This window comes from Coregonus lavaretus (assembly GCF_964263955.1).
Source record: "Coregonus lavaretus genome assembly, chromosome: 35".
Classification (NCBI taxonomy): domain Eukaryota; kingdom Metazoa; phylum Chordata; class Actinopteri; order Salmoniformes; family Salmonidae; genus Coregonus; species Coregonus lavaretus.
The window spans coordinates 7973813-7996558 of NC_140022.1; the positions used below are offsets into that span (position 1 = coordinate 7973813).

The 22746-nt window shown below is 45.0% G+C and overlaps 1 protein-coding gene across 8 annotated transcripts in view; it reads left to right on the forward strand.

The window, feature by feature from the left end:
- The first annotated feature begins 2949 nt into the window (after positions 1 to 2949).
- Positions 2950 to 22746, forward strand: part of LOC311109856 (tensin-1-like) — a 50715-nt gene continuing 30918 nt past the window's right edge. For 3 of the 8 annotated variants that reach the window (XM_084152862.1, XM_084152863.1, XM_084152865.1), the window contains exons 1-13: positions 7113 to 7435; positions 10068 to 10117; positions 10953 to 11124; positions 11281 to 11331; positions 11464 to 11586; positions 13107 to 13171; positions 14417 to 14500; positions 16515 to 16627; positions 16802 to 16862; positions 17583 to 17658; positions 18447 to 18576; positions 19204 to 19275; positions 19517 to 19633. In XM_084152862.1, the coding sequence (XP_084008988.1) occupies positions 7355 to 7435; positions 10068 to 10117; positions 10953 to 11124; positions 11281 to 11331; positions 11464 to 11586; positions 13107 to 13171; positions 14417 to 14500; positions 16515 to 16627; positions 16802 to 16862; positions 17583 to 17658; positions 18447 to 18576; positions 19204 to 19275; positions 19517 to 19633 (1195 nt within the window). In that variant the 5' untranslated portion in view covers positions 7113 to 7354. Of the gene's footprint in view, positions 3035 to 3168; positions 3211 to 7112; positions 7436 to 10067; positions 10118 to 10952; positions 11125 to 11280; positions 11332 to 11463; positions 11587 to 13106; positions 13172 to 14416; positions 14501 to 16514; positions 16628 to 16801; positions 16863 to 17582; positions 17659 to 18446; positions 18577 to 19203; positions 19276 to 19516; positions 19634 to 22746 lie in introns of those variants that run through there. The other 5 variants (XM_084152864.1, XM_084152868.1, XM_084152869.1 and 2 more) reach the window with 3 other exon arrangements.

Here is a 22746-nt window from a genome sequence, read left to right on the forward strand (position 1 = left end):
TAACAGTACAACCAACTGTTGGGATCTGAGGCCATGGGGTGAGACACTGAAACCAATACATAATGCAGGAACGCACACACATACAGTGGCTTGCGAAAGTATTCACCCCCCTTGGCATTTTTCCTATTTTATTACCTTACAACCTGGAATTAAAATGGATTTTCTGGGGGTTTGTTTCATTTGATTTACACAACATGCCTACACTTTGAAGATGCTAAATATTTTTTTATTGTGAAACAAACAAGAAATAAGACAAAAAACAGAAAACTTGAGCGTGCATAACTATTCACCTCCCCCCAAAGTCAATGCTTTGTAGAGCCACCTTTTGCAGTAATTACAGCTGCAAGTCTCTTGGGGTATGTCTCTATAAGCTTGGCACATCTAGCCACTGGGATTTTTTGCCCATTCTTCAAGGCAAAACTGCTCCAGCTCCTTCAAGTTATTTTTTTCATTTAACTTCACCAATTTAGACTATTTTGTGTATGTCCATTACATGAAATCCAAATAAAAATCCATTTAAATTACAGGTTGTAATGCAACAAAATAGGAAAAACGCCAAGGGGGATGAATACTTTTGCAAGTAAGCACTGTACTGTACAGGACACACACAGAGAGACATACAGACACTACCAGCGTGTGTGACACACTGTGTGTGTGTGTGTGTGTATCCTAACATTTGTGCTAAACTGACCATAGATCAGTGTCTGAGGTCTAACTTCACCCTATCCCTTTTTGGTACAGACAGATACTCACATGGCCTCTCACTGCAGCCTGTCTGCCTGTCTTTCTCTGTCTGTATGTTAGTACCTGTCTGCCTCTGTCTGTCTGTATGTTGGTACCTGTCTGTCTGTCTCTGTCTGTCTCTGTCTGTCTGTAAGTTAGTACCTGTGTCATTCACTGACCGGAAAATAGCCATTCCCGAATACTGTAATCATTCAAACTGCCGTTTAAAGATGGGCAAGATATTGGGCCTTTTCAGTTACTTAAGCTGTTTATGGCCTTTCTAACTTGGCTGGCTCTGGTCTTTAAGGTCATTCAGGTCCAAGAGTTCCATAATGATATGCTGTCTTTATGGAAGGCGTGTATATTAAATATGGATGGTTAGATCTGTCTATTGGCTAGTGGTTAAGATGACCATCATTTGAGTGTTTGGTTAGGGGGGTAATCTCTCCACATACGGAGTGGTTGGTTAGGGGGGTAATCTCTCCGCAAGGCCCATACAGAGTGGTTGGTTAGGGGGGTCATGTCTCCGCAGGGCCCCATACAGAGTGGTTGGTTAGGGGGGTCATCTCTCCGCAGGGCCTATACAGAGTGGTTGGTTAGGGGGGGTCATCTCTCCGTAGGGCCCCATACAAAGTGGTTGGTTAGGGGGGTAATCTCTCCGCAGGGCCCCATACAGAGTGGTTGGTTAGCGGGGTCATCTCTACACAGGGCCACATACAGAGTGGTTTCTCAGTATGTGTGTTATTCTTCTGAAAGCCTATAATAATGGAAAGACAAATACATGGAAGATCCTCATCCGTAGTTCAAATTGTGTGTGTTATGAATGGATGACGTATGAAGGTATACCAAACAGAGTTGTGAGGTTCTCCTCACTCACGTCTATGTGACGTCCTGGGATTGTGATGAGAATACTCACTCACAGGGTCAGAAGTTCATGTTCAACTCTGATGTTTTTCATCTATTCTAGGGGCTATGTCCGTATAGTCTTGAAATGTCTTGAATGGCTTCCTTCCTTCCCTCTGTCCTTCCTTCCTTCCCTCCTTTAGCCGTCCACTGATCCTCCTTGGGTGAGATGAGAGAAATAAAAAGCGGTGTAATGCTACTTTTTGTCCTCTAGAAGGTGCTCTAGTCCACAGCACCTTGTCTTGCGTCGGGGAGGCAAAAAATAGTGTGGTGCTTTGACTTCATGACAAACCGTTTCTGCATTAAGCCACTATGAGTGCCATGGTGAGGGGGTCGATTCCATTTCAGTTCAGGAAGTAAACTGAAATGTAAAATTTCTAATTCCATTTTGGTCTCCTAGAGAAGCATTGAGGGAAATTGGAATTAGAACTGGATTTTTCTGTTTACTTTCTGAATTGACTGACTTGAAAAGGAATTGGCCCCAACCCCTGGTCACGACCGAATTTTCTTCTAATCCAAACAGTCCACATCCAAACATTTGTGCTGATTCCCTGTGGACTGTGTCTGTTTTGACTCCCATGGCTTTAAAACAGTGCTACTGATGTTTATTTTGAGCGTTCCTCTGCATTTTTTCCCTCCCATGCATTCTTAGCACGGTAGCATGCTTTCCCTAAAGATACTTTTGTAGCTATGAGAGTGGGACACCATAAGACATGATACAAATGTAAACACTCAATAAACCTGTTCATTTCAATGGTTTGGAGTGGGCTTTTATATTTTCACCATCATGTCCTGATGCCCACTCCTATGAGGAGCATGTTAGGCTGATGGAGAGTTAACTGCTATCTATCTCCCTGTTTAAATATTGACTTACACACACTGATGCTTCTACACATACACACACACACACACACACACACACACACACACACACTGTTTACTGATGCTTGATGCATCTACACACACTTAAACTGATGCCCACACAGCAACAAATGATGTACATGTGAGCAGTGAGTGTGTGTGTGTGTGTGTGTGTGTGTGTGTGTGTGTGTATGTGCGTGTATGTGTATGTGTGTGCATGTGTGCATGCGTGCATGTGTGCATGTCTGTGTGTGTGTGTGTGTGCGTGCCCATGTGACCGAGCGAGTGTGTGTGTTTGTGTGTGTGCAGGCCCAAGGCCCTCATGTTCTCCTCTCAGGGTTAATGGAATGGCAGTGTGTCTCAGGTGGATCATTAACAACGTTCAGGGAGGAGAGAGTTCTATAAAAGAACCTTCACAGCTGCTTTTCTTGTCTCTCTTCTTCTCTCTATCTATCTATCTCCCTTCCTCTCTTTCTCTTGTTCTTTTTCCCTGTCTCCTTTCTACTATCCCATGTGACAGAGGTCAGTTGCTTCGCTTAATTCACGGGTGAGTAGCACAACCAGGTCTGGACCTCGTCTGTCTTGAAAAAGTGATTGAATCAGATTGACCTGCATGGAGAAATAAAGGATCAACAAAGAAGGGTATATATTCACCTGCTCTCCATCTCTCTCTCCCTTCAGCCAGCCACTCCTCAGCTGCCGTTGAAGCATGTAGAAACTCCGGTAAGTCTCTCTCTTTTCATACTTCTGTGATGTTGATGATTGCTATTTGCAATAGTTATTAGCCTATACATCGATAGGGATGTTACAGAACCTTTGGCTTGTCTGGGCAGTGTGATGTACTGTAGTGCCATAGGTGACCATTCCTAATTGTATGGAGGTGACCCCAAAATAGTTATGCTTGACTCCTTTACTGTTGAGACGTGGGATCAACTCTGTAAAGCTTAGCTGTCATGTTGTTAGTTGTTATCAAAATGAGTGTTCAGACATGGACTATTTTCTAGGAGGTTGACGTAAGAGCACTATTATAAACTGGGTGGTTCGAGCCCTGAATGCTGATTGGCTGACAGCCATGGTATATCAGACCGTATACCATGGGTATGACAAAACATGTATTTTTACTGGTCTAATTACATTGGTAACCAGTTTATAATAGCAATAAGGCACCTCAGGGATTTGTGATATATGGCCAATATACCACGGCTAAGGGCTGTGTCCAGGTACTCTGTGTTGCGTCGTGCTTAAGAACAGCCCTTAGCCATGGTATATTGGCCATATACCACACCTCCTCGGGCATTAATGCTTAATTATAAAATAACTCCTGGACCCAGAGAACATGGAAAGCACTGCAATATTTCCCACCCCAGTGGCTTACTCTGTTTCAGTGGAAGTCCAGTTGTTGAGCCATTCTGTACTGTACTGTATGAACCCAGTAGAGATGAGTCGGTGAATACAGACGTCACCCAGTTGTGGACTACGGCTGTATATGTTTGCTGCTGACAGACAGACAGACCACAAACAGACAGAATTATCTGTGGATGGATGGACCCTGCTTTATTTCGGATGCAGTTACCTTACATGCACTTGTAGCATACATTCTCATCTTCACACACAAACTGTACACATACATTTGTTTAGGGGAGAGTGGGGTAAGTTGAGAGTTTTTATATTCAGCATCACTTCGTCAGGGGAAATATAGTATTCTTTCTATCAAAGATATCTACATATATTTCAGGAGTTTGTGTATCCCTGGAAATAATCAGAATTAATGTAAACTTTACAGTTTTGAAAACATAGCTTGTCAAAAAAACGTGGTCTCTTGGCACAACTTAACCCGGGTATAGGGTAAATTGAGCTGTGGGACAGGGTAAGTTAAGGCGCCTACACATTTCTGTACTGAATGAAATATTACCACTACCTTTTTAAAACCATGTATATCTTTATTTCCCAAACACAATTCAACACAATCACAATCACTTTATTGTATTTTAATAATTGTAAGGATATTTTAACACAGGCTTAACACCGAACAAACACTTTCTACTTTTTCTTAAACACTTTTAACATAGGTCAGGCCCTGTTGTTACCTCATCCCAGCGATAATGCCTTTGCATTATGCCTGGGAAGAAAACACTTCAATTTGCTCAACTTGCCATTGGCTCAACAATTAGCTAAACTTACCGCAAGGCAAACATTTAGACTATATTAGCCCACACAGCTACAAGGATGACCTTTCATGCTAGGATTAGGAAATCATATTGAAGCTTATAGAGACCCCCAACTGATGTATATCTTAAAAGTATCTACTTTGGTTTAGATACAAACATCATTAAACCTCTAACACAATAAATTAATTTGACTTGGTGAAAATAATTATGGGGGACTTAACTTGATTACCACTTTTTCGATGTGGTTTCTTCTTATACAGACTCCATGAAATGATGACCTCTTCCTAAATATTTGGTCAAATGATACTTACCCCACTCTCCCCTACTGTACACACAGTACATACTTTATACCCATGTACGGTAGGTGGAGGGAAGCTACGCAGCTTGAGGTTTTTTAGAATCACAAATCCAACTGGCAAAGCAACAGAGAGAGGGGGAGGGAGAGAGACAGAGGGAGGGGGAGGGGGAGGGGGAGGGAGAGGGACAGAGAGAGAGAGGGGGAGGGAGAGAGGGGGATGGAGAGAGATAAAGAGGAAGAGGGCGGGAGAAAGACAGAAAATAAGAGAAGAGGGAGTGAGAGATGGAGAGAGAGAAAGAGCGGAAGAGAGAGAGAGAGAGAGAGAGAGAGAGAGAGAGAGAGAGAGAGACAGACAGACAGACAGACAGACAGACAGACAGACAGACAGACAGAGCGTGAGAGTGAGAGTGTGAGTGTGTATGTGTGAGAGAAAGAGAGACAGACAGAGAGAGAGAAAGAGAGAGCAAGAGAGAGAGAGAGGGGGGGCAGACAGTAGGTAGGATGTTCTGGTTTATAAAGGGTTAGGGTTAGACAACGAGACAGAACGATGGTGACAGTGGACTAAAAACAGGAGAGCGTGTGACATGGTGTCCCTGAAATGCTCCCAGCTTCGTCCCAAAATGTCACAGGAGGAGTAGGAGGAGGAGGAGGGGGAGGGAGTTTAGTGTTCCTATTATAGAATTACAGAGACAGCAGTACTAACGCTTTAGAGAGAGGAAGTGATGGTGGAATATTTATTTGGTTAGCCAGTAGGAGATGTTCTATCTGTGGTTGTTGTGAGTAAGAGCATCCCATTGTGTCAGTGTGGGGCGGCCGGGTCAGGCCAAATGCACCCTGGGTAGATTTAAGTCACACTTACTGTAGCTCCAGGCACAGTCCCTGGGATGGCTCTGACGTGACTGGTGAGGAGAGGAGAGGAGAAGATGAGAGGAGAGCTGAGGGGAGGAGTGGAGTTGAAAAGAAGAGAGTAGAGGAGAAGATGAGAGGACAGCTGAGGGGAGTAGAGGAGAAGATGAGAAGAGAGTAGAGTAGAGGAGAAGATGAGAGGACAGCTGAGGGGAGTAGAGGAGAAGATGAGAAGAGAGTAGAGGAGAAGATGAGAAGAGAGTAGAGGAGAAGATGAGAGGACAGCTGAGGGGAGGAGAGGAGTTGAAGAGAAGAGAGTAGAGGAGAAAAGGAAAATGAAAATTGCCAGCCTACATCTCTGAGATGGTCATAGGAACTCGTCACGTATAGTTACCTAACACAAAGTGACCTATTACAGGGTTTCCCAAACTCGGTCCTTGGGCCCCCTCTGGGTGCACGTTTTGGTTTTTACTCTGGCACTACACAGCTGATTCAAATCATCAAAGCTTAATGATGGGGTTGGTTATTTGAATCAACTGTGTAGTGCTGGGGGGGGGGGGGGGACCAAGTTTGGGAAACCCTGACCTAACACACATTAACCTAACACACATTAGCATTACCTAACACAGTGGTTCTGTATCCTCCTCCTCCTCCTCCTCCTCCTCCTCAGTGGTTGTGACACTAGGAAGCACACTTTATTTTCTCTCTATAATCTGGTTTCAGTGTTCTCCTCTATTCCCTGGTATATAATAGCAGCAGCCGTATAGGGAGCAGTCAGGGTTACAAATATACACGATAGAAGGAAACACCAGCTCTCTCTGGAAATACTCTGGAAATGTGTAATTGGTAGCTAAGGGTCAACGGATGTTGTTTCGGGAAGAGTGTTAGCCGACAAATGACCTCTCATAGTCCCACTGTTCCAAGGCATTCACACTAGCACAATGTGGTGGTGTCGCTTTACAATAAGTACATTTAATTAACTTGGAGACGTAGTAGTATTTAGAGGGAGACCACACACACACACAGACACACAGACACAAACCACAGAGAAAGAGAGAGCGAGGGAGAGAGAGAAAGAGAGAGCGAGCGAGAGAGAGTGAGAGAGAGAGAAAGAGAGCAGGAGAGAGAAAGAGAGAGAGAGTGAGAAAGAGAGAGAGAGAGAGAGAATAAATAATGAGGGATAACAAGAAAGAGGGAGGGGAAAAACCAAAAGTGGGCGGGAGGGAGAGAAAGAGTAAGCAGAAGAGTGAGAGAGAGAGAGAGAGAGAGAGAGAGAGAGCTGGAACCTGTTTTGGGGGGCTGGAGAGTTTTTGAGGAGAGAGTACCGTCGTGACAAAGGAATAAACAACAGAGAACAAACTGGACATATACAATGAGATCTTCATCGTCTCTTGGAGGGAAATGAATATGGATATTGGACTCCAGGTGTTTCTCTGTGATTGACCACCAAGGTGTTTGGTCATTGAAGCGTTCGCCAGGGGGATAGGGGGAACACAGAAGGGGTAGAGCAAGAGGGACCCTGGTCCAGTCCGGACCAAACCAGACCAGTCCAGCCATGACCTCAGGTGGCGCCCTCCGCAGGCGCCTCGCCTCCTTCCGCACGTCTTGGAGGCGGAGCGCTGAGTACCTGTTTAAGGTAGGCCACGCCCACTCAGGAAGTGTACCTGGTGGGATGACGGGGCTGCTGTCAAACACCCTACTATGTATTTAGGGTATCTGGGGTACCTTGAGGAATGGCATATAAAGGTGTAGATTTTGGGTGAAATTAACCTTTAAGAATGAGTTTGTCCATACATTGTTCCACTACCCACTGGGCACAGACATCAGTTCAATGTCTAGTTTTGATTTACATTTGGTTGAGTTGTCAACTATTGTGAATTCAATGTGAAATCACCAAAAAATTTCATCATGTCATTGGTTTTAGGTTAAACGTTGGTTTCCATGTTGATTCAACGTCATCCCATTGATATTTTTGGTTGAAATGACGTGAAAACAACGTTGAATCAACCAGTTTTTTCCCAGTGGGTACATACCAATATCTCAGCTTCTTTGGTGGTTTTGGTCTTTCATTGAATGTCTTCCTTCTGTCTCTCTGTGTTTTGGTGTTTCATTGAATGTCTTCCTTCTGTCTCTCTGTGTGTTTTGGTCTTTCATTGAATGTCTTCCTCCTGTCTCTGTGTTTTGGTCTTTCATTGAATGTCTTCCTCCTGTCTCTCTGTGTTTTGGTCTTTCATTGAATGTCTTCCTTCTGTCTCTCTGTGTTTTGGTCTTTCATTGAATGTCTTCCTCCTGTCTTTCTGTGTTTTGGTGTTTCATTGAATGTCTTCCTCCTGTCTCTCTGTGTTTTGGTGTTTCATTGAATGTGTTCCTCCTGTCTCTCTGTGTTTTGGTGTTTCATTGAATGTCTTCCTCCTGTCTCTCTGTGTTTTGGTGTTTCATTTAATGTCTTTCTCCTGTCTCTCTGTGTTTTGGTGTTTCATTGAATGTCTTCCTCCTGTCTCTCTGTGTTTTGGTGTTTCATTGAAAGTCTTCCTCCTGTCTCTCTGTGTTTTGGTGTTTCATTGAATGTCTTCCTCCTGTTTCTCTGTGTTTTGGTGTTTCATTGAATGTCTTCCTCCTGTTTCTCTGTGTTTCTCTTCTTGGTAGTTTGTTGGTCCTGCTGGGTAGTGTATCTTTACAGCTGGTTTTGATAACTGGGATGAGTATTACTGAGGTGGAAAGCAGAACACACACACACACACACACACACACACACACACACACACACACACTAACAGTCACTTAGGGATAGTTCTCTGAGTCATAGCTAATGAAAAAAAGAGTTGTGTGTGTGTGTGTGTGTGTGTGTGTTTGTGGTTGGACACAGAGAGTATGAGAGGCTTGGTGGTTGGGTTGTGTGTACACGTTTAGTTCTGCATGTGTATATAGGCGTATGTGTGTGTGTCCATGCCGTGTGCAATGCAAGAGACCTTGTTCTTACGTTATTGCCCCTCTTGTCCCCTGTGAACAGACATATTGTTTCAGTTTTCTAGCAACAGTGTCCATCGTACCAGCAGGCAGCATCTGTTTCTAGTCACATCACAATGAAGAATGGCTTTTCATTTTGCCTCTCTAGCATTAGTTTCATCACAGAGAAATGAATGGAAGAATGGCAACACAGAGCTCTGTACTGTGTACATCACCTTCTGTCCAGGACCTCTCTATCCTACTACACATACCGCTGTCTATGTTCTTAACCCATATGGAGAAGTCAGTGCTTGCCTTGTGGGGAAAAAGGATGTTGAATCACTAAAGATAGCCCTAGCCAAGTCCCAGTATTCGTAGACATCTCCCTTTCCGCATCTCCTTTTCTTTGTGACCATGGACAGACAGATGGGAGGATGTAGATGTCAATGTAACTCTTACAGAAGGGTAAAACACAGACAGACAGCTATGTACTATACAGGCTAAGTTGAAATGTTCATGTATTTTCACATTTCAAACATACGGTACGTTGCTAGCGTATCAAACTGAACGTTTCAACCTATAGCCTTTGCTGTGAGTGTGCTGGTTGGCTGCTTGGTTCCAGGACACGTCAAATATGTGATGTCAGTTAGATTACTGTAACAGGAAACAACCAGTTATCAGTAATTAGATGTTTCCTAATGTTGCTGTATTAAGTTACCATAAAGGAAAGGAGATGAGGAAATGAGGAGATGAGCAAAGAAAGCTGTTTAAGACTGTAGGGATGCAGTCTCTGCTCTGTGCCACATGACACTAACCAACCAACCCATCACCACGCCGTCCCCAGGGTCATAGACAGGCTAATACCATGGTAATACTATGCGTTTAAAGCACCAGCTGTCCGACAGCATCTATTTTAAAACACAACACTTTTGTTTCTGAACACTGTGATCTATTGTCTAATGTCCCTCTTCTGTTTATCACCCTCGTTGTTGCAATGAAATGTGTTTCGTGTTCAGTGCTGCAGCCTCCTCGATATTCTCCAGTGCTTTTCTCGCTGTAGTTAGAGTGAGGAATGGGAACACAGGGTACAAGTTATGCCCCAGGGATATAATGTTATTTCAAAAGCGATGGACGCATCTCACCTGGCTAAATTCTATCCAGTTGTGTTTGGATTTGATATAGTTTAAGGCCAGATGCAGTGTCCTTTAATGTCGAATTTACAATGCAGTTGTGTATGACACACGCTCGCACACTTACATAATACACAAACAATGCCAAGTTGATCAAGGAGACTGAGTGTATCTTCTCTGTGTTCTCTGTAGGGAACCCCAAGGTCCTGTAAGAGTGAGCAGACTAGACGAAGGTCATCACGGTAAGAGAGACCACTGTCTTTCCCTCACTATCTCAGCTGTCACTATTCCTCATCTACTGCAGTAGACAGCCACATTAGACCTGTTTCTCTGACCTCACGTGTCGGTTCGTTGATACCCATAGCGCTCAATACAAACTGAAATCCATGGACACAGGCCTATCAAAAACACATCAGGATGTATTCTATCCTGTTGTCAGATCATTGTGACAACAATGCCTGTTTCTCCAGCTATGTTTCCCAACAGCCAACTGTGAGTTGGGATTTTGGTAACTGATCAGAAGGATTGCGCAATGCCAGCTTGGATCATTCCGGAACACTTTGTTCTGAACTGAAGAACTAGGATTGAAGATATCTATGGAAACATGTGTGATATCATATAATACCATTTCCAATTACCATAGACATAAATCACATTGGTTTCTCAATACTGAAGAGTCACACATTAAAACTATAAGAGATAATAGATACCACACACAAGAGCCACCAAGGAAGAGTTTTATAGACTAATGCTGATGTACAAACCCTGTAAGATATCAGGGGCCATATTCTCCTCTCCCCTCCTCTCCTCTCTCCCCCCTCCTCCCTTCTCCTCTCCCCTCCTCTCCTCTCTCCTCTCTCCTCCTCTCCTCCCCTCCTCTCCCCAGGAGTGTGTCTGCTGCAGGCCATGGATGAGGACTATGAGGTGGACCTGGTGTATATCACCTCTCTAACTATCTCTCCTCTCCCCCCTCCTCCCTTCTCATCCTTCCTCCTCTCCCCCCTCCTCCCTTCTCCTCTCATCCACTCTCTCCTCTCCCCTCCTCTCCCCTCCTCTCCTCTCTCCTCCTCTCCCCAGGAGTGTCAGTCTGCTGCAGGCCATGGATGAGAACTATGAGGTGGACCTGGTGTATATCACCGAGAGGATCATCTCCGTCTCCTTCCCCAGCGGAGCGGAGGAGCGCAGCTACACCTCCAACATCAAGGAGGTGGCCTCCATGCTGGCCTCCAAACACGGGGAACACTATCTGGTGAGACCCCCTTTCTTGCCACTGCACTACCACACTACTGGGTCTATCTGTTGGTGTGGTGGCGTTTCATGCACCCTGTCACGTCCTGTTGCTGATGTACAACTGTTTCCTGGAATCGTTAGGTCATTCTTATTGATGTGGATTTTGTGATTTCAGCTCCTCAACCTAAGCGAGAGGAGGAATGACATCACCAAGCTTAACCACAAGGTATACACACACACACACACACACACACACACACACACACATTCACACGCACGCACACACACAACTTTCCTAAATGCAATGGTGGTGGTGCAAGTTTTGAGTTGTGATAGTGGTCTGCGTGTTCCTCTGTAGGTGCTGGAGTTTGGCTGGCCTGACCACCATGCTCCGGCCCTGGATAAGATCTGCAGCATGTGCAAGGCCATGGACACCTGGCTCAACGCTGACCAACACAATGTAGTGGTGCTCCACAACAAGGTACTGTAGGTGGTCGGACATCTCCAGAGAAGGAAGGAAAGATACATTGTCAAAGTATTGGAACAGGGTCCTGTAGCCTTACAGATCACTGATCACTCCAAGGAAGGGAGGAAGGATACATTGTCAAAGTATTGGAACCGGGTCCTGTAGCCTTACAGATCACTGATCACTCCAAGGAAGGGAGGAAGGAAGGATACATTGTCAAAGTATTGGAACCGGGTCCTGTAGCCTTACAGATAACTGATCACTCCAAGGAAGGGAGGAAGGAAGGATACATTGTCAAAGTATTGGAACAGGGTCCTGTAGCCTTACAGATAACTGATCACTCCAAGGAAGGGAGGAAGGAGGGGTTTATTCCCGGGGGTGTTACAGTATGTTGTGGTCCACTGTGTTAAGGACAGTAGAGGGTGCTCTCTGTTTCAAGAGTGTGAAAGGAGACAGCCAGGCCCCAGGGAGAAGGTCCCCTATGAATACTCTACTCTGTATGTCCTCAATTCCCATTGGGTAAGGAGGTAAAACATCAAACTGTCTCCCTAGCTCATTGGTTGAAAAAGGAAAGGCACCAAACTGTTTCCTGTACCTCATTGGACAAAGTGGGATAATCAAGCTGTCTTGTAGTTGGAAGACAAGTCCTCCACATTCTAGTATTGCTGGTAAAACACTTAAATGGTCCTTAACTGCAGACTATTAGACTGAAGCCATATTTCACAAAGAAAGCCAGTAAACAGGAGAGTGATTTGATTCTAATAGAGACTGTTGCTGCTGCTGCCAGCGTTTTGGCAGCACAACCTCCTCCCCCAACCTCTCAGGCCCAATGTGTCATCATACGACTTGTCATGAATGATCCAATGTCAACTACAGTAACGACTTTAAAAACTTGATCTAAGTCTCTATCAATCAGTGTTAAAGACTTTGAGTCAATGTAGCTGAATAGTGAGTAGTAACTTGATAAGTCTGTGGGGGAACATTTTATTCAATATGTACAACAAGCGGTAGCAAACAGAGCATCCCCATGGTTACCAACGCTTATTTTCCCCCTCATCCTGAAATTGAAGCTTTTGGTCAAGACGGAAAAACTGCTCCCATTCAGAAAGCCTAATTTGATTAAATGCAATTTGTTATCGCCCTACTCAGAAATGTTCCACGTGCTGTTTCAGAGTTAAAGGTCAAAATGTGCTGTTGCATTTCTATTTTCTGTTGGATTTGACCACAAAGAATGTCATCGTGATAAATGGAACCAGGCAGTTTGATCAAATTCAATCTGTGGCAGTCTGGATTGAAATTAGCCTAGTCACTCAAATCAAACTCACTGCACAGCATTTACATGTCTACACTGCAGGTACAAACATTGTTCGACCTTGAAGTGTGTAACTAAAAATACCCTTGTATTCTCTCTCAAAAATGATTTCTCCCCCCCCCCCCCCCCCCCCTCTCTCTCTCTCCCTCTCTCCCCCTCTCTCTCTCTCTCCTCTCTCCCTCTCATTCTCTCTCTCCCTCTCTCTCTCTCTCTCTTTCTACAGGGGAACCGAGGGAGGACAGGAGTGGTGGTGGCTGCCTACATGCATTACAGCAACATATCAGCCAGGTACCAGAGACTTCTGACTGCAGACCAACTGATCTAATTTACCCTGTTTGTTGTTAGTCAACATGGAACAATGTATTCATTCAATATCACCACCATGCTTGAAGTTCCATACATCCTTAAAGTTCCCAGATATTTCCAGATTAATACAAACAGACATTTGTCCATTCTATACATTTAATTTTCTATTTCTATCATGGTTGGGGTCCATTTGAATTGAAGGCAGTCAATTCAGGAAGTAAACTGACATTTTAATTCAGTAATTGAAAAAATATGTTTTCAATGACTTCTCAATAAGCTAAAAAGGAGAAGCTTTTTCCATTGTGGGATTTTTTATTCAAATCACTTTTTGAATTGACCGACTTCCATTTGAATTCACCCCAACCCTGATGTCTATGGCTTCACCCCTTGAGATGTGGGTCAAGCCATAGACAAAAGCATGGGAGGATGTTAGGCAAGCACATAGATCTGTAACAGATAGATAAGCCAAAGGGAATGGAGACGGGCCTCAAATTAAACACTGATGTGGTTATTATGTCAAAACATTCTGTTCAGGCTCTGGTGTGTTTTTGGCCAATAAAGAGGAACACTTACATATGTCATACTCTGTAAGGTCTCCAGATGTTTCAGGGTGGGGGACAGTCTTACAGTTTCACTAAGAAATAAGAAAGATCAAATCACACACTTAAAAAAAAAATATTGTTGTTTATTTGATACTCAAGACAGTTGTATTTTGTTTAATGCTTGAGAGTCAGTGGCATTCTAGAAGAGTGAACAGTACACTCATGAACAAACGTTACGTGTTACAGGTGTATGTAATTTGAGACAGTTTGCTACGGCAGGAAAAAAGTCCTGCAGCAACAGGAAATGTGAATTATTATGTGAATTATAATTCCTGGACATTTTTTAACTTCAGAAGCCTTTTTAAACCTCAAATACCCTATACGTTTTAAATTTCCTGCTGGAAAGTTGACCTGCAACAGAGTGATCAAATTAAGATCCTACATCTGTACATTGACCAGATAATAATCCTGGGATACTGTAGCATTGTGGGGATGGCAAAAGATTAAAAATAGTAGATAAAGGACACATCTTAAGGGACGCGGTCGATTAAGGATGTTTTTTAGGGGAGAAGACAATGTAAGGGCACTTTTCAGGGTCATTTCAGGGTACACTTATTGTATGTATGTTGTATGTGTTCAGTGAAGAAGAGACGATAATGAACTTTGTCTCTCCTGTGGTCTTCAGTGCTGACCAGGCACTGGACAGGTTCGCCATGAGGCGCTTCTACGAAGACAAAGCACTTCCTGTGGGTCAACCGTCCCAGAGAAGGTCAGTTACTACTTACTACCTCACTTCCTGTTTTTGCACACTACAACTTCCTATAGGCTGGATGAGTTTGATCCCTTGGTGAGAGCAACTGGCTGGATTCCATTCTTAGAATGTGCACCCTTCATTCTGTTCAGTGAGGAAGTCAACAAGGGTAAAGGGAAGGTCGTGACTTCTCAGAGTGGAATCCAGTCAATGGATGACCTGGTGTAACTCTCACTGTTTCAAAGGCTATCCTCCTCTCCTCTCCTCAGTCCCTCGCTCCCAATGCGTCTCAAACAGGAAATACCGCTGTCTTTTTTTGTTCCCTTAATCCTCCCGATGAAGCCTAATTGACATAATTGAGGAAGAATGTTTGTTGGAAAGTGAGCAGCTTTTTGTCTTCTCCAGGATTCCACTGAGAGCTGAAAGGTCACAGGGTTTTCAGAGTTCATTCTGACAATACTATCCATCCTTCCTTCCTCCCCTCCTCAGTGATCTGGCATGCTGAATAGGTGGCTTTGTAATGGAACCCTTAGTGGCACTTAGAACTGATTTAGGGTCAGATCTCACTAACCCAGTCCTAGCCATTGGTCATTACTGAGTAAATAACAAACTGACCCAGGATCAGTAGTTTGTGGCAGATAAGGGAACCCTAGGTGGATCCAGCAGGCAACAGCAGCAGTAGCAGCACAAGGCCTGGCCTCTGACCAGCTGCTATTTCCTTACTTAGATATAATTATCCCTCAGCCAGTGCCCTGCAGTCTGGACTTATTATGGTTTGGCATGTGTGACATTAACATGGGGAGCGGTGGTGGTGGTGGATCTCAGCACTGCTACACCGCTGCCATAGAAACGCACCACATAGAGAAACACTCATTTCTGTTCTGAAAGGTATCACTATCAGATCATCATCAACATTATTGTGAGGAAATTTCACTCTAGATTAGAATCTAGATTAGATTGGAATATTCTGAGCCAAAATGGCAGATGGTTGTCCGGCCTTGATCTCTGTGCAGCCCAACATTATATCTATCTCTATACAGTAGTACCTGTAATATGTCAGAATCTGTGTGGCCGTGTTGTCCGGCGTGACCCCGCTGTTACACAGGGAGCTCCTTACACAACCCAGCTGGTCTGTGATTGCTTCCTGCTCCGACCTAATTGAATTTGGGAGACCGAACCATCTGGCGGCTGCCAGCGGAGCGCGGGGTGAGCACAGGGGTGGTGGGGAGATGGGCCGACCTCTGGAACAGAGGTCACACTCTGCATGATCATCATTAGTATCATTAACAGGCTGCCTGGCAGGCAGACATCACCAACACAACATAACTCTGTCTGGCAGGCAGACATCACCAACACAACACAACAGACCCCTGCCTGGCAGGCAGACATCACCAACACAACACAACATACCCCTGCCTGGCAGGCAGACATCACCAACACAACACAACATACCCCTGCCTGGCAGGCAGACATCACCAACACAACAGACCCCTGCCTGGCAGGCAGACATCACCAACACAACACAACAGACCCCTGCCTGGCAGGCAGACATCACCAACACAACACAACAGACCCCTGCCTGGCAGGCAGACATCACCAACACAACACAACAGACCCCTGCCTGGCAGGCAGACATCACCAACACAACACAACAGACCCCTGCCTGGCAGGCAGACATCACCAACACAACAGACCCCTGCCTGGCAGGCAGACATCACCAACACAACAGACCCCTGCCTGTCAGGCAGACATCACCAACACAACAGACCCCTGCCTGTCAGGCAGACATCACCAACACAACAGACCCCTGCCTGGCAGGCAGACATCACCAACACAACAGACCCCTGCCTGTCAGGCAGACCGGTCTGGCGCTCGTACACTCCAATTCACTCTGACATCTCCATAGTGTGCGAAGACTCTTTTATAATAGATGTGGCGTTTACTAGTCTTGCTTGCCAGACTCATGGTGCATGACATTGAAGGGTTTGTCCCTCTGTTTCACTCTGTGACTGTGTTGTGTGGTTGTGTGTAGGTATGTGCGTTATTTCAGTGGTCTGCTCTCTGGCCACATCAAGATTAACAACAAGCCTCTGTTCCTGCACCACGTCATCATGCACGGCATCCCCAACTTCGAGTCCAAAGGAGGTGAGGAGTCTGCAACAGGATAGCCTTTATTTCATTATTATAAATGATTAATGATTCATTTTTTAAAATCTTTATTAATTTTTTCTTCAATGGGATAGCCTTTATTCAATGTGTATAAATATTTTTTTCATTTTGGAACACTTTTTCTTCTTTTTGACTTTTTTCCCCTCGCAGGCTGCCGTCCTTTCCTGAAGATTTACCAGGCGATGCAGCCAGTCTACACGTCAGGGATATAGTATGTTTATTTAGTATTTATCTGTTGCATTGTGGGTTGATGTCTTTCAGAGGGCTTGTTTTCCCTCCTCTTTCTTTCTGTCCCTCTCAGTCCACAGTACTTTCAAGTCTGTCACCCCTTGTTAAGAGATTAGCCCTTAACAATCTCCATCTGTGTATGTGTGTGTGTGTGTGTATGTGTGAGAGAGAGAGAGAGAGAGAGAGAGAGAGAGGGGAGGGAGAAATAGAGAGAGCGGAAGAGAGCGAGAGAAAGCATGAGAGAGAGAGAAAGAAAGAGAGTGAGAGAGAGACAGAGAGAGAGAGAGAGAGAGAGAGAGAGAGAGAGAGAGAGAGAGAGACAGAGACAGAGACAGAGAGAGAGAGAGAGAGAGAGAGTATGTATGTATGTGTGTCAGTGTGTTTGCTGGTGGGGCAGGCAGGCAGATAGGGTGTCATTAACACAGCTCCGGGGTTCTATGTGTACAGGGAGGCATACCGTAACTCGCACCTCACTGACCCACCTTCCCCACCCTACCACCCCACCCGGGGTCCTCACCACCAAAACAAAACCACACGGAAATGACCCCCCCACACACACTCACACACATTTACAATCTGCCTTTTGATAACTGATTTGGGATCAGCTCTTCTTACTTCAGTCATACCTTAACCATTATAAGACAAACACCCAAAACTGTTTTTAAAGTGTTTATAATGTTTTTGATCTGTGTTATTTCCACAGTAACGTCCAAGGCGACGGTCACACCAGTATCTGTATCACCATTGAACCTGGCCTGCTCCTGAAGGGAGACATTCTAGTAAGAAGCACATCCTCTGTCATCAAATGCATGGATGTTGTGGTTGTACTGTATACTGTGTTGTATTGGCCTTAGAGGCCTTAGTGGTCTTACAGTAGGTTCATATAACTGTTGAATGTTGACTTTTTTCACATTCCTCGACCACAGGATATTTTCTTTCTCTCTCTCTCTCTCTCTCTCTCTCTCTCTCTCTCTCTCTCTCTCTCTCTCTCTCTCTCTCTCTCTCGCGCTCTCTCTCTCGCGCTCTCTCGCGCTCTCTCTCTCGCGCTCTCTCTCTCTCTCGCGCTCTCTCTCGCTCTCTCTCTGTGTCTCTCTCTCTGTCTCTCTCTGTCTCTTTCTCTCTTTCTCTCTCTCTCTCTCTCTCTCTCTCTCTCTCTCTCTCTCTCTCTCTCTCTCTCTCTCTCTCTCTCTCTCTCTCTCTCTCTCTCTCTCTCTCTGTAATGTTATCTTGCCCTCCTGTTCACTAGAGTTCTATTAGGGAAGAATGTGTCCTTGTTCCACCACACCAGCACACACCAGACCAGACCATGCATCCCCTGTTCTGACCCTGTTCTGTTCTGGAGGAAAATCATTGTCTGATCTCTAGGACTAGCAGGGTTTAGGGCTGGAGATCTACGACCATGAGTTTGACAATCTGGACTGCTTCCTTGGTCTGGTTTGACTTTAGCAAAAGTTGTTGTCTTCATGTCCGGATATATGCTTACTCTCTCCTCCTCCTCCTCCTCCTCCTCCTCCTCCTCCTCCTCCTCCTCCTCCTCCTCCTCCTCCTCCTCTTCTTCCTCTTCCAGTTGAAGTGTTACCACAAGCGTTTCCGGAGCCCCAGTAGGGATGTGGTGTTCAGAGTGCAGTTCCACACCTGTGCCATCCATGACCTGGGAGTGGTCTTCGGGAAGAATGAACTGGATGAGACATTTAAAGGTATGTGTGTGTGTGTGTTTCTTTGTAGGAGTGCGTACACATGTTTGTGTGTGTATGTACACTACCGTTCAAAGTTTCTTGGCAATTTCTCGCGTGGAATAGCCTTCATTTCTCAGAACAAGAATAGACTGACGAGTTTCAGAAGAAAATTATTTGTTTCTGGCCATTCTGAGCCTGTAATCGAACCCACAATTGCTGATGCTCCAGATACTCAACTAGTCTCAAGAAGGCCAGTTTTATTGCTTCTTTAATCAGCACAACAGTTTTCAGCTTTGCTAACATAATTGCAAAAGGGTTTTCTAATGATCAATTAGCCTTTTAAAATGGTAAACTTGGATTAGCAAACACAACGTGCCATTGGAACACAGGACTGATGGTTGCTGATAATGGACCTCTGTACGCCTATGTAGATATTCCATTAAAAAAATCTGCCGTTTCCAGCGACAATAGCCATTTACAACATTAACAATGTCTACACTGTATTTCTGATCAATTTGATGTTCTTTTAATGGACAAAAAAAATGGCTTTCCTTTCGAAAAGTGACCCTAAACTTTTGAACGGTAGCATACCTACATGGCCTCTCTAAAAATGTGAAATTGAATGTTGTTTAATGTGTCTCTACACAGATGAGAGATTTCCAGAGTATGGGAAAGTGGAATTTGTCTTCTCCTTCGGTCCTGAGAAAATCAAAGGTACAGGTAATCAGTGTATTTAAAGTCGAATGCTTCAATGCATGCACCATGTAGAAATGTATACACAAACTATATTTGGTACAATAAGGTAATGCACCACAGCATGGATTGGTGTAAATTGATTTAAGTGTGTTGTCACCATGGTTACTGCATGTGGCTAGACAGAAAGTAAATTATATACTGCATTTCTGTTATGGGCATTAATGGGTTAAAGACTGCATTACCCAGCTGGCTTTGTGTCTCTCAGGAATGGGCCACCTTGAGAATGGCCCACAAGTGTCGGTGGACTACAATACCCAAGACCCCCTCATCCGCTGGGACTCCTACGAGAATTTCAACAGGGGCTGCGAGGATACAGGAGATGGTGAGAACCAAGACACACACACACACACACACACACACACACACACACACACACACTCACACACACACACACAGTGGTGGAAAAAGTACCCAATTGTCATACTTGATTAAAAGACACCTTAATATCAGTGGAGGTTGCTGAGTGAGGTTGTTTGATGTATTTGACATCATTCCACTAATTCCGCTCCAGCCATTACCATAAACCCAACCTCCCCAATTAAGGTGACACCAACCTCCTGTGCCTAATAGAAAAGTGAAAGTCGCCTAGTAAAATAGTACTTGAGTAAAAATCTGCAAGTATTTGGTTTTAAATATACTTAAGTATCAAAGTAAATGTAATTGCTAAAATATACTTTAGTATCAAAAGTAAAAGTATAAATAATTAAAAATTCCTTATATTAAGCAAACTAGATAGCACCATAAAAAAGAATTGGGTCAGCCAGAGGAACACTCCAACACTCAGACATAATTTACAAACCAAGCATGTGTGTTTAGTGAGTCCATCAGATCAGAGGCAGTAGGGATGACCAGGGATGTTCTCTTGATAAGTGAGTGAATTGGAAAATTTTCCTGTCCTGCTACGCATTCAAAATGTAACGAGTACTTTTGGGTGTCAGGGAAAATGTATGGAGTAAAAAGTACATTATTTTCTTTAGGAACGTAGTGAAGTAAAAGTATAAGTTGTCAAAAATATAAATATAAAGTACAGATACCCCTTTCAAGTATTTGTACTTAAATACTTTACACCACTTCACACATACACACACACACACACACACACACACACACACACACACACACACACACACACACACACACACACACACACACACACACACACACACACACACACACACACACACACACTCACACAGTCACACAGACACACACAGTGACACACACAAACACACACACACAGTCACACAGACACACACACACACAGTCACACACACACACACACAGTCACACTCACACACACACACACACACACACACAGTCACACAAACACACACAGTCACACACACACACACACACACACACACACACACACAGTCACATAGTCACACAGTCACACACACACAGCACAGTCAGACTAGGTGTGCTGGATCAGTTGTCTTCACTACAGTGACTAATAGAGTCTTCAAGACTAACTGTCACATAACTGGCCGCCCTCGGTGGGGGGGGGGTATTGAAATGTTAACGTTGACTCACACACACGCACACACACTCATACATCCACAAGTGACGGACTCAACAGGCAGATGTTGGCATGTAAATCAGTAGACCCCCCCTCACAGTCTAGAAGTCCTGTGGTCCTCTGTAGCTCAGCTGGTAGAGCACGGCGCTTGTAACGCCAAGGTAGTGGGTTCGATCCCCGGGACCACCCATACACAAAAAAAAATGTATGCACGCATGACTGTAAGTCGCTTTGGATAAAAGCGTCTGCTAAATGGCATATTATTATATTATTATTAGAAGAAACCAAAGGATGTTGGCTGACTTCCAGTTGGCTAGCAGTATACCTCAACAGCAGAACGGTGTGATAATGGGCCAATATCATTTTCATGAAATGTAATAAAAGCCTCCTTGCGGTGGTAGACCCATGAGAGTCATATAGAGCTATATCACACTGTACAGTTAGGGACTTTCTGGTGTTACTGCGTGATGCAACCCTTGATTAGTTGTGGGGAACACAGTCCTCTCCTTGGACAGCAGGTGTTCCTATAGAGCCCCTGATGTTTGGTAAATGAAGGTGATAGTGAGAGGCCACAGCATTTAGGAACATGGCCCTTCTACTGGCCCTTCCACTGGTACTTCCACTGGCCCTTCCACTGGTACTTCCACTGGCCCTTCCACTGGTACTTCCACTGGTACTTCCACTGGTACTTCCACTGGCCCTTCCACTGGTACTTCCACTGGCCCTTCCACTGGTACTTCCACTGGTACTTCCACTTACCATTCCACTGGCCCTTCCACTGGTACTTCCACTGGCCCTTCCACTGGTACTTCCACTGGTACTTCCACTGGCACTTCCACTGGTACTTCCACTGACCCTTCCACTGGCCCTTCCACTGGTACTTCCACTGGTACTTCCACTGGTACTTCCACTTACCCTTCCACTGGCCCTTCCACTGTTACTTCCACTGACCCTTCCACTGGCCCTTCAACTGGCCCTTCCACTGACCCTTCCACTGGCACTTCCACTGGTACTTCCACTGGTACTTCCACTGGTACTTCCACTGGTACTTCCACTGGCACTTCCACTGGTACTTCCACTGGCCCTTCCACTGGTACTTCCACTGGCCCTTCCACTGGTACTTCCACTGGTACTTCCACTGGTACTTCCACTGGCCCTTCCACTGACCCTTCCACTGGCACTTCCACTGGCCCTTCAACTGGCCCTTCCACTGACCCTTCCACTGGCACTTCCACTGGTACTTCCACTGGCCCTTCCACTGGTACTTCCACTGGTACTTCCACTGGTACTTCCACTGGCACTTCCACTGGTACTTCCACTGGCCCTTCCACTGGTACTTCCACTGGCCCTTCCACTGGTACTTCCACTGGTACTTCCACTGGCCCTTCCACTGGTACTTCCACTGGTACTTCCACTGGCCCTTCCACTGGTACTTCCACTGGTACTTCCACTGGCCCTTCCACTGGTACTTCCACTGGTACTTCCACCTACCCTTCCACTTACCCTTCCACTGGCCCTTTCACTGGTACTTCCACTGGCCCTTCCACTGGCCCTTCCACTGGTACTTCCACTGGTACTTCCACTGGCCCTTCCACTGGTACTTCCACTTGCTCTTCTACTGGTACTTCCACTGGCCCTTCCACTGGCCCTTCCACTGGCCTTTCAACTGGTACTTCCACAGGTACTTCCACTGGCCCTTCCACTGGCCCTTCCACTGGCCTTTCAACTGGTACTTCCACTGGTACTTCCACCTCTCTCCACATCTAAATGTAAGAGTGAACAGCTTGCTCAGCTGTTCGGACACTTTGATCCTTTCACATATTGCTATTCACTTTTGTCTGTTTAAGCATGGCCAATCTAGTGACTACCCTGCCCAACTCTCTTGCCTCCTCTCGTTCCCCTCCTTTCCTTTCCTG